We start from the raw sequence: 13,041 nt of genomic DNA, 5'->3' as shown, positions 1-13,041 counted from the left end.
CTCTTATATGATGCCCATACATGTACACATAACATCATAGCATGTAAGTCGGGGTATTAAAGTGAGAGGAGGACCAAGCCTAAGTGTCAAGTATTTAACCAATGACTTTACATTGTAAACATTAATTTGTGCACACCGTGTATTTGAAATTTTGCCCCTATCACCACCACAGATTTTTATTCAATTGGTAGTCATTAATTCAGCTGGATTGGCCTTTGTTGGGGGTGGGGGTGGGGGTGGGGGGATGAATAACATATTTTTAAATTGACTCCATGCAGGATAAATTTCAGACCTTCCATATGTGTAACTTGGGCAAACTTTAAATTTTGGGCACACTTGACATCGTACAATTTACTTCTCTCAAAGGTATTTTCTACCATACAACAAATATTTCATTTATGTGACAGCATTATGGCAGGAAGAGACTGGGGAAACCCATGACCCTCCCCATGCTAAAGCAGACATTTTCGTGTTCGACTGTCATGGAAAAAGTGAAATGTCAAAAGCCCTGAGAACAGTTTACAAGTATGCACCTACAAGTACTCTTGGCTTTTTTCATCAGGGTACATTTTATCTTGCGCATCATCACTGCTATAACTGATGCTACAGTAGCACAGTGGCTTTATGAGACAGTTTTAAAATGAAACTCAAACTTGTACATCAGTTATTTTTTAAATTTTATACAGCAATGTTTAATAAGATAAGGTTACTGAAGGCCAGGAAAACTTGAAGGAAATCTCCCTCTTGACTTCCTTGGGACAACTGCTATTTAACTTAACATTTTCCCATAATATGAATGAAACAGTGCCCATATGATGTCACATTCCAATTATACATTACTCTTAATGTTAAATACAAGCAAGCTTCCTCAGTGCTCTGTCTGGTTTCCTCCCACCATAATGCTGGCCGCTGTCGTATAAGTGAAATATTCGGCGTAGTACGGCGTAAAGACACCAATGAAAAAAATAAATCACTCATGTTAATGCACGAAAATACCTCACAATTACATGTAAACTATAAATCATGAGATTTATGATAAAGTCTTAAGTTTTCTTACATGCACATTTTATGAACTAAAATTTCATGAATTCCTTTCCTGCATATCTTCAGATCACAGGGACAGCATCAATATTTTTAAGTTCTAAAATAAATTCAAGTAGAAATTGTCTTAAGTATTTTAGTATGGGTCATGGGTATGGAGTAACGGGGTGTGGTGGGGGAGTAACAACGAAATACATCAATTTCGTTTTGCAATATTTGCAAAGACCCTCTGAACAAATATACAACTGGGCTACTTGTTTGTGAAGCAAGTTTTATACATGCTGACACATAATGAAACGCATTAAAAACACACCAGAGGAAAACGTGGAACCAAAGCTAAATCAAGTTTTATTTGGCGTTGGTTGTGTATTACATTCACATTACGATAAGCCAGTTACGCATTACTAATGACAAGTGTCATTGGAAAGTACCCCATTTTAATGTAGAGGGAATGGAACACACAAGAGGTCCAAATACAACGTCAGTATGGGATAGGACGACCCCTGTTTGCAATGCATGCCATACTATGCCTTCTCATAGACATTAGAGATGTTTAGTTACAAGTTTGTAACTTCAAACTAGTATTAGTTTATCTTTTCTAGTTACAAGTTGAACATGTAACTTCTAACTAAAGGTCTCTACTATCAGCCTGTGGATAACAGCTTGTGGAATCCTACTGCCATTCCTGCTGTTGGACAAGTGTGAGGTCCCTAACAGTGCTTGATAGACCATAGATCAAGAGATAAGGCAGGCCATGGTACATTATTCTGTGCCAAAAATTTCAGAGAACAACATGCTGTATGTGCTCTGGTGTTGTCCTGTTTGCAAGTATGCAGCCATTGGTGTTTTACAGAAACAGGGAGCAATGTGACATCTTAAAATGGCGTCCCTGTATTAAACTGCATTAACATGCCCAGTGCACACATGGAGTGTTGTTCTGTGACGAAAAGTGATGCCGCCCCAATCATCACTCTTCTGCCACCCCTTCCATCAGTCTGCACAACATAACCATCCAGATAACATTCACCAATGTGGTGCCGAACATCTATATGTCTGCTTTCCAGAGGTGAAAATCATCAGAGAAGATAACGCCATGCTAGTGTGGCAGCAAAAACTGTCTGTTTAGCCGTGTAATGGTACTGTGGTGACATCCGAACCTTGCTGCTATGCCCTTTGTAGACCCAGCCCAACTTCAATAAAGACAATAGCGCGCTCCAATTCCTCAGGTGTCAATCGTGGCACTGCGTCTTGTGCTATTCTGCTGCTACAGTGATTGTGTGAATAGCTTTGAATGCCTTCCCTTTATACCCAATTTCTGCACCCAAAAGTAATGACTCTCTATTATTTGCGCTTTTCAGGTGTAAAAATGCGTTTTTCAGAACTGTGCCGTGTAGCTTTTTGGTGATGACTCACACAGAGGCTAATAAACCTGACAACATCTTTGCAGCTGCCTTTACTTTTACCTATGGACGTGATATTTCCATGGATTCATGTTGACATGTTTTTAAAGCGGGTCAGTACAAATGGAAAGTTCTATTTATATGTATTCAATTCTCGTAGCTCTCCGCTACGTACCATGCCTACAACATGCGCTTAAGCCAGTTTGACACTGACACTGGCAAAGCTAATGATCACCTATATCTACAGCACTACAGGTACATCAATGCATACCACTTCTACCCTAATTCCTCAACCTGTTCCCATATGAAAGAGCAGCTTTCAGTAAAATTTATACATATTTCTACATTATTCTACATTGGTTGTATTGGTCAATTTCAGGGCTTCAAAAAGAGTGTAATTTTATCAGTCTAAAGAGAATAATGCCTTCAGAATATGCTTGAGTAAGCATCTTGCAAACATTCGAAAAGGCTGAAGAATTACAGTACGCGATTTACACAAGTAAAACTTTTTACACACAAATTCTGCATAGAATGCAAAGAATACAATTTTTAGTAAAGTCTCTACTCATACATGTGCTGATCAGGCAGCTTGAGAGCTTCCCTGGCTGATTTGGTTAATGTGAAATACTTTTTCCAACCTGACCATAATTAGGACAAAACAAAGCAGTTGAGCCAGCTATACACAGATCTGAACATACAAATAAGCTTCGCTGGTCAAGGAGCTACTGTATCCATGCAATAGATACAAAGTCCACTTTGGGTGTCAAACATTTTGTTGTTGTTCTTTTTTTTTTTTTTTTTTTCGGGTAGTTAGTGGGAAATGCTATGCTGCTTATGCATGACTACTTCCCTTTTATCTGCCTAGGTCTGCATGCACATTTTATGAATTCTGTAGCTAGGTCACTAGGTCAGAAGCTTGGTCAGGACAGGAGACCATTGTGGTGTGAAATTCAAGATGATGTTGGTATACTGGGACAGGATCTATTGACAAATATTTAATTTATGAGCTTAACACATACTAGGAAGTCATAATGAAGGAAGAATTCAATTCATGTATAATCTTGGAAATTTGCTTCCTTCATTTCACCTTAAAGGAGTAACACCATGTTAAACCCCAAGCACCCTAAAGGAATATGATCTATATTTAGCAAGCGTTATACACATACTGACACCCTAGGGCTAATCCAGGCTGATTCTGAACCCCATACATGTATATAATGTGCATTTAGAGACTTGTAACCCTGTAACCCTGTGCATAATCTATTAAAGGCTGCTACCATATCCGAGTCAAGTCCTGAGAAAAAACTATGGATTATGCCCAGCATGCCTGTCAGGCCATCGCCACTTTTATGCATAAGTGAAGGTCAGGATAAAAGTTTCAGATATCCCTTTTGTTACTAGATTTTGATAAATCTGACATCATAAGAAAAACATTTACATTTAATGACATTCCACTCTGACCTCAGTGAGATGACATCTCCTCTATTTAAGTTTATTCAGCTTTAACACTCCAATCTCATACATAAAAATGTTCAAACACCAATTTAAGATATTGTTAAAATATGAATAATGAATAGAATATTGCACGATGAAAGTATTTAATACTGGTTTATATACTTGAAAATATGAAAAAAATATATAACATAAAATAATATAAAATATTGTTAAAATATAAATAATGAAGAGAATATTGCACAATGAAAGTATTTAATACTGGTTTATATACTTGATTATTAATCTGAAGGGGTTTTTTTTTTTGGGAAAGTTAAACTGCAGCAGCTAGCTTTACCCAGCTCATCTTCATATAAGAGCAAACGCTTGTGTACCTCATGGGCCTATGACAGTACTCTAAAATAAAATAAACTCTAAGACAATACTGCAAATAAGAGCTAATGTCCAAACATGCCATACTTAGACATGTTTTTACCTTTCTCTATAACACAAAAGAGACACGTCAATAAATTATGTTATATATGGTAATTATAATATGCACACTGGCCTTCAATGAAGGAAAAATCTTCTTTGTTCCATTGTACTTTATACGTATGCAAAATTTGTATTCTCGCCTGAAATTTCTATAAATGATAGTTGGTAAATGCAGACAGCAACAATCTCTCACACAGGCTCTCGCTTGTTTTTGATTTTTTTGGGGGCCAAAAATTAAACAAGCTGATCCACTATCTGGATCCAATTTTAGAGAGACAAAAATTCTTTTTGTAAATAGTCCCACAGTTGCCGAGATCAAGAAATCCCTTTTTCTACAACAAATGTTGTCAGTGCGCACTGGGTTTGACATCTCACTCTTCTCTGTACAGGTAAGCTAGACGAAAGAAAATCTTTAATTTGCAGGTACAACTTACATGGGAAGACCTTCCTTGCACCAGGAATGACGTTCAGCCGTCCTCGTTTTCGTAACCATCCTGCAAGAGTGTAATTCCCTCGCACCAGATCCTGAGCAGCTAAAATCAGACACAAAATGGCATTACCTAAAAGGTACAATGTTAGGCACTGGTATATCCTATACAATTTTATCAACAGTCTTACAGTTTATCATCGCAGTTTATCATCGCACTCAACAATTTTTAAGTCGTATTAAAGATGTGTGAACGTATACGGTGTCTTCTTGTGGCAGAGTGAGTCTATGTCAGTAAAGTGCTGCTCCCACTGAAATATCATACCAAAGACACCAGATATCACACCCCACCCAATCACATTCTATTAACACCCGGCCAACTACTGCTTCCTTGCTGTAACATCTCCTCACTGAGCCCCAAGTCAGGCAGCAACAGGTACTATTTCTACAATCCTTGGCATGACCCGACCTGGATTTGATTTCGGGACTAATGACATCAATGCGGACACTCTAACCTTTAGGGCACCAAAGCAGTCCATACATTTTAATGCAAACATTATCCCCATGAATTTTGACAGCGCGTACATGTACATGTTTTTCTTTAATAAATACATCACATCCCTTGACCCAAATGTTAAGAATTTAAGAAAGTTGTAATAACTAAAACAATTTTTCAGTTATACCATGACTAGGGGTCATTAGGTGTGTGTACATATACTGTGTCTTCTTGTAGCAGAGTGAGTCTATGCAGAGCAGTGCCGCCACTGAAGTATCATGCGGAAGACACCAGACATGACACCCCATCCACTCACATTATACTGAGACCGGGCCAATCAGTCATGTTTCCTTGCTGTAACCTCTGTGCTGAGAGCCAAGTGAGACTGTTACAAGTACCATTTTTGAAGTCTTTTGTATGACCCAAACCTTGGAAGGTGTGGTATTATTTTACAGGAATAATGTAAGTTTCTCCACCGAGAGTAATTTTACAAAGTTTTTGGGCAAAATTTTTAGGTGATTTACCTAATTTTCCTGTCCTTCCCCACATTATTCATAAAAAGGTAACATCTCATAAGGTACCACCTGATTCATACTTGGGATAGAACAAGACTCAAGGACTTTAATCCCGCAATTGATCATCTTTCTACCGTGAGTTCAAGCACATGTATGAAATTTGTTTTAAACAAACTTAATTAAATCAACCATTATGCCACCCCCCCACCCGCACCCCCCACCTACACCCTACCCACTTTCCTCCCACCACAATGATGGCTGCAATCTTTTAAGTGAAATATTCTTGAGTACCAGGTATGGCATAAAGCACGAATGAAATAAATAAATAAATAAATATAAATGTGGATTCTCTTGAACAAGGCAGCCACGGTTTTACAGAGGACAAGAATCATAGTGTACACTATTTGTTCCAACATAACCAATATTGCACAATTACATGTTGGTAAGAAGATGTATTGATTTGTACTTATCAGTATGTAGACATACTGTAAATCTTCTACCTTATCTAAGGCACTTTTTTGATGCAATTTATGCCTACAATTATTATGAAAATGACACTAAAATGATTTGTTTTGTGTCAATAAAGATGAAGGCTTCATGAAACTGTGCATATTAGTTCTCTACAGTTATCTTGGAATGTTTCAAAATACTGGTTGTAAAGGTGGCTGAAAAGGTTGAAGTAACTACAGAATTAGGTACCATCCTTGGCCCAATTTCACGTCTATAATATCCCCAATCTATGATGAAAACCCTTATCAGAAATCACATAACTCTACGGTTCTTGAAACCTGGACACAATGATTTCTGCAAAATGTTGATGAAAGTGAAAGTGACTGCAGTTACTTTTGTTAGAGAGTACATTACGCATATCTATCACTCATTGAGATAATAAGACCCGTTATAATCAAATGAGCAATTAAGCACAACAGACAGGAAGTCCTCGTATTTCCCCATTAAACTCATTAAACACACAGACATGACTGATGTGACTGACAAGGATATGAACACCTGCACAGGCAAAACGACAGATACAGTGGTATCTGTCGCATACAAAAGAATTTAACCTACCATGGAAACTAGCATCAGACTGATTATGCTCGTCCTATTCACAGAAAAAAAAAAAGGACAGTTGCAAATTGAGATGACTGTCTATGAAGTGGCCCATGTAGGCTTGCTTCCTGCTTGCACACTAGTTGTTGACTGCATCAGAAATCCTATCATATCTCCATTCCTTATTCTGCTCCTGCAGCTGAAGAGTCAGTCAGAGTGTAACATGTTACTTGCTTACATCAGTACATGTGCGTTTACATACATGTATGTTCGCTCTACATGAAAACCAGAAAGGTCCACACTTTATTTATAATTAGATACCCCTGTATATACCGTTAATTCGAGATAAACTTTGAGATCTGGTATCTCGGTACTAAAGAGCTTGTCTGTACAACACATATAAATGCAAAATTTCAGCTCAATAAATCAAGTACAGAAGTCATGAATTTGCTAATTTACAGTCGTCAATACATGTATCCACACAAAGTATCAGTTATGAAACATGATTTTGATTTTGTAACAGCAAAATTGAAATTTCAGGAATTCCCTGGCCTGGCTATTCTTCTCCATTAAACACATAATAATGCACTTTAATTTTCACGTTAATGGGGTTTCTACTCCCCCGTCTACAATTCAAACAATAACCAGGCTAACCTGAGGCAATGACACAAACTTGATCAAGGAAGAAAACTCATACTGCAGAAGACCCACTACTCATTTTTTTTTTTTTTTTTTTTTTTTTTTTAATTTTTTATCTGTTGAATTTTACATTCAGTAAATGTACATTACAGAGGAGAAGAAATAAGGAAATTAATTCTGACTATGACTCAATTACTTATTAAAAATCTCATCTATGAATTAATAAGGAGTTCGTATAAGGAAACTAAGTGAAGCACAAAGTTTAATGCGAGAAATTCTATGTAACAGAGTCAGTGTTAACCATGTTAACAGGGCTTGCTGGCAAAAGGCAGATCAGTTCACGTTCCTCGACCAGTAAACCTCACTGATGTCACGTCTATTTATTTATCTGAGTGATGCTTTACCTTTTGTGGTGGTCTGCATTATGGTGGGAGGAAACCAGGCAAAGCCTAGGGTAAACGCACAACCATCCTCAGGTTGGTGGGAGACCTTCCCACGTACAGCTGTCATATATAAGTCAGTGTAAAAATGATTGACGATGGTATGAAACCAAACCCCTAGTTAGCAGTTTATTGCGTGGCACAGTGCCATGCCCATCGGGCGGTTCACCATACCTCTTTGAACCCACAGTGCAGCACACCCTGCCACTAAAACACACTTTATTCGATTTGCTGTCCTTTTCCGCACCACAATACTGTAAACACTTCCATCGACTTGTCATATCGTTTTCACTGAACAACGTTTACGATTGTGGAACATTTATTTTCCCTCCAAATATCGAAGAGTAACTATTACCCTGAAAACCTTTGTTAGTTTCATAATTCTTACAGAAAAAGGCGGTTTCCGAGATTCTAACGTTCAGCCATGCATATGTAATACACAACTGTGTATTGACAAGTTTGCACAATAATTGAACTTAAACGTTAGTTGTCAACTGCATGCCCAGTTTGGGTCGGCTGAAGGGGAAGTGTTGGTCCACCCACAAAAGTCTAGCCAGACACAACAAGTTTATTTGATCTTTTTTTACCAGCCAAACGAACACAACTGTGAATATAACAGCAACAACGATGACAACTTCTGAGACGGCCATCTGTCTTCAAGATTAATTTTTACAATCTTTCAGGATCAAAACTATTCAAGAAAATGACTTTTGTTTTTTTGTACTTTTTAAGCAAAAACGTGATTCTAATGGTATGCATTTTACAAGTAACTTTATAAGTGACTGACAGTCACAGGACCTTGTTTGTTTCAAATTCCTTACCCAATACTATTAGTCTTAATTCCTGGACAAATAACATTTATGTCCATGGTGCTATTTGTATTTGATGAAGTGGAAATTACAAAAATAAAATAAATAAAAAAAATACATGAAATGAACATAAATAAAACAATTTCTTATTGTATAGTCTTAAGTTAATAGACTGTCTGCTAATGAGTACTCCATGTAAAAAAGTTCTTTCCCTTTTTATGAATGCATTTTATGCGATACTTCTGAGATATCTGTATGCAAGACTTACATGTATTTGAAAATATCCATTTTTTTATTATCAGTGGAGGGGCTTTAATTGATACATTCCACAAGTGACATGGTATTAATATTGACATATATTTAACTATGACTTTAGATCTAATCTGGCCTGGCATGTTCTTGACAGCCGGAGATCGACGACCACAACACGCGGCTATTATGGCTAGGACACTCATCCCCATGCCCTTCATAAATCCTAGCTAGGGGTCTGTGAAACACCAATCAATAAATTGATTACCATAATCAAATGAGATTAGAGCTCACAAATAACACAAATTCTAACCACTATCACAGCAATCTTACAAAAGATGCAACTCCTGCTTGGGTATATACATCATGTAATTTTCTAAGGTGGTCACTGCTGAGCTGTTACACGTCATTACAGACCCACCACAGGTTAACCCCACGTTTTGTCCTACCATTTACCACTCTTAAGGAAAATGTGAATTACATATTTTCTCCTTTCACCTGACAATGTCCTGCAGGTGATACTAAAAACATGAGGTCATCCTAAAAAAATTCTTTGTTGAAAAAAAAAAAAGATTGCATCAAAATTCCACAGAAAACATCAGAGTATGGTCCAATTCTGGAGGACTAGTTTGATTTGATTGGTGTTTTACGCCGTACTCAAGAATATTTCACTTATACAACGGCAGCCAGCATTATGGTGGGAGGAAACCGGGCAGAGCCTGGGGGAAACCCACAACCATCTGCAGGTTGCTGGAAGACCTTCCCACATACGACCGGAGTGGAAGCCAGCATGAGCTGGACTTGAATTCACAGCGACCGCATTGGTGAGAGACTCCTGGGTCATTACGCTGCGCTAGCGTGCTACCCAACTGAGGAGGACTAGTTGGGTTATGGCCAAACAAATAGAGTTTCAATGATGGTCTCAGAAGGGTTTTACATAGGAATCTGCTGATAACGTGCGTGTGATGCCTAATGTATATGACAAGGTTGAAGAATCCGGTTACTTGTATATCTGCATCCCATTAAAACCCAACAACTTACGCTTACACCTTTTCTTACACCTGAAGTAATTCCTTCTTTGACACATTGGGCATCCCTCCATGACTATAGCCTTGGGATTACACTGGCATATGTCACCACATCCAAGGTATACACTATAACAAGTGCTCCGCGGTACATATGGTAGCTGTCTCACATGCTCAGCAACATGCAGCACATCACTACATGAGAAGTATACGTAGCACGGAAGTGACACCTGCAGGTATATTTTTGTCACTTCTCATATTCTGCAAAGATCACGATCGTGAAGGTGATGGAATACATGACAAACTCCTGTGACTACTAAACGCTAGGAGGGATCACAAAGATAAAAGATAATTCTGTATACAATCTGAATCACTATCAAGGTGGAATAAACATCCTAAAAAAAAACTGTATACTGATAAATCTCAGATCTGCAATCTATGAAAATGTGATGGATGTAAACAGGGCTGCACTGAATTACCTTCCTTGAAGTCACTCCCCTGTTTAAGTAGCACGATTTTAAGATATAGCTGGCTAATGGCAAGTTTCAGGGATAAAGCTTCATAAGGAATTTGAAGACCTAGCTTTAATACAAATTTTAATTTTGCAGCCTGTATTTTGGAAAGCCCAGAATAATTCTTTTAACTCATTCAGAGGTAATGTAAAAATGCTATAAATTAAACAGTTGCTTTGATGAGCTCATTGACTGTGGCTTAGCTTACATACTACAGGCTTTAACAGACAAGGTCGCCTTAAAAACTAACTTTCCATTACGTCACGTCACAGTTGCTGTCATGTAGCAAGGGACATAATTCAGATGAGGCTTGTTAAAAAGATAATTTTCGGCTTGATTCATTCTTCTCATTGGTACCTTTAAATGAACACAATGCAGCAGTCAAGTATTTCACATTCAACAAGTGTGGAAATTTTCACTGGTAGCCTACAAATCTACATGTACATGTATGTATCTCTGCTCAAACCACTAGCCCTTGAATGAAAGTATGCATGCTGCCTTAATGCGTTAACTTTTATGAGGTTTGTACAGGTACACGTAGGTACGGGTGGGTAAATGAGGACATGAGAAGCTTTGCCCGATTAATTACTCTACACCTGTAAAATGAGCTATGTAAACATGAACATGTAGGTACATACTTAAAATTGTGGAACTCTGCTCAAAACATCAACTTCTAAACCTTTAACACAGACTGACAAATTTAGGGTATTTCATGTAAACACTTTCTTTTCCAGATAATAATCAACAAGTGGTTATATATCCCTGCAGGCAAAAACTACAAATGTGGTTAAAAGTACATAAATATATTTTAAAAAATCTGATCGTTGGTAGCACACAATAATAAAACCAATTTACATTGTTCTCTTAGTTGTTTTGCTTCGGCCACACTTTTTGTTAAATAAGGCTATTGCAAGTAATTGTTACCCTTGAAAACATTGAGAGAGAGAGCTCTAACAACCGTAGGTTCAATGCCAGAAAATTTTTTGTTCTTGAATGGGCGACATTTTAAAATCAAACCTCCATGTACCTATACCTTTGGTGGGGTGGGGGGGGGGGGGGGGGAGGAGAAGCTTTATGATGTGTACATGTACATATACAGTATACGTATGTATGTATGTATGTATGTATGTATGTATGTATGTATGTGTGTATGTATGTATGTATGTATGTATGTATGTATGTATGTATGTATGCCTGGGTTTTACATGGTACATAACAATTTTCAGTTGTACAGTGTGACGATTGGTCATAAGGTATGTGTGTATATATTTTGTAGACTTGTGGCAGTGCGAGTCCTTGCCGCCAAAGTGCTGCTTTCGCTGAAGTATCATGCCAAAAACACCCGACATGACACCTCATCCTGTCACATTATATTGACACTGGGCCAACAAGTGGGGCAGAAACCAGAACCATGCTTATCATCTTTGGCATGACCCAACCAGGTTTTGATCTCCGGTCTCAAGCATGTTAATAGTTCTAACCATTAGGCCACAGAATCATGTCATACACGTTGAGTGTTCATGTAGATGTGACCAATAGCACGTGTATCTGAATTTTCTTCATCTTGAATACATCACATTTTCATTTAAGTTCCATAAAGACAAAATAGCAATGTGCATGTATAACACATAAAATGAAAGTAATGAATGCAAATGTGTGCAGCAAGTATTAAATTATTTTTCTCTCACTCTTACAGGGTTTTTCTAGATTGAGTATATAATAAATATGGGAATGGGTGTGGAATTAGTAATGATATACTTACAGACTCTCTGATCAGGTATCATCAGGAGCGAAGACAGACTGCTATCTGAACCAGAAGACATTTTTAAGCTGTTGAGCTAATCAGCTGCCACACCAGGCACATCCACAGGCGAGTTGCCACAAATCAGCAGTCCACATGAATAACGCCTGCTGATGCTGTCACACATCTAGTCAAAACACACAAAAAAGAAACCTTCAATTTCTGGTTGATATAAGTTTAACGAGAGCTTTGGTCATATCTGCAATGCCATTAGGCTTGGTGTTGTTCATGGAAACACATGGGATCACCCGCCCTTCAAACCCAAAAATGAAGTTTTGAACAAGCAGTTCTTCAGCGTTGACATGAAAATCCATCACAAAAAAGAGGCACAACGACCTGACGCAAAGACTAACAGACTGACAACAGCATGTCATAATACCATCCAGTATGCAAACAAGTATGAAAACGTAAGCTTTGTACTGAACAAAGGCTATTGGGTTTTTGTAGTTCCCTGTTTACCTTGGCGATCTATTTGGTTACAAGAACTGGTATTTTGTATGAATCCAATTAAATATCCAGGCTACAGGTTTCTACCACAGTGAGAACACTGATGCAGGCAAGGTATCATTTCGATGTATAAAGACAAACAGACAAGTCACAGCCACTTCCCCTCTGTACATGAATATACATGTTCATACATCGTAAGTTACCTAAAATTTTGCGTCCAAAAGCGCATTTTCAGAGACAAATCAATGGTATAATACATTACTT

The 13,041-nt window shown here is 37.8% G+C and overlaps 1 protein-coding gene across 3 annotated transcripts in view; it reads right to left on the bottom strand.

Moving 5' to 3' along the window:
* The window catches only part of LOC135468654 (SH3 domain-binding protein 2-like), a 35,532-nt gene that overhangs the window by 15,792 nt on the left and 6,699 nt on the right, over window positions 1–13,041 (bottom strand). For all 3 annotated transcript variants that reach the window (XM_064747023.1, XM_064747022.1, XM_064747025.1), the window contains 2 exons: window positions 12,292–12,457; window positions 4,802–4,900 (listed from right to left, as the gene is read on the bottom strand). In XM_064747023.1, the coding sequence (XP_064603093.1) occupies window positions 4,802–4,900; window positions 12,292–12,352 (160 nt within the window). In that variant the 5' untranslated portion in view covers window positions 12,353–12,457. The remainder of the gene's footprint in view (window positions 1–4,801; window positions 4,901–12,291; window positions 12,458–13,041) is intronic.

The sequence above is a fragment of the Liolophura sinensis genome, chromosome 6 (assembly GCF_032854445.1).
Source record: "Liolophura sinensis isolate JHLJ2023 chromosome 6, CUHK_Ljap_v2, whole genome shotgun sequence".
Lineage (NCBI taxonomy): Eukaryota > Metazoa > Mollusca > Polyplacophora > Chitonida > Chitonidae > Liolophura > Liolophura sinensis.
The sequence above is the reverse complement of the archived record's forward strand: the minus strand, read 5'-3'. Positions and strand labels throughout refer to the sequence as shown.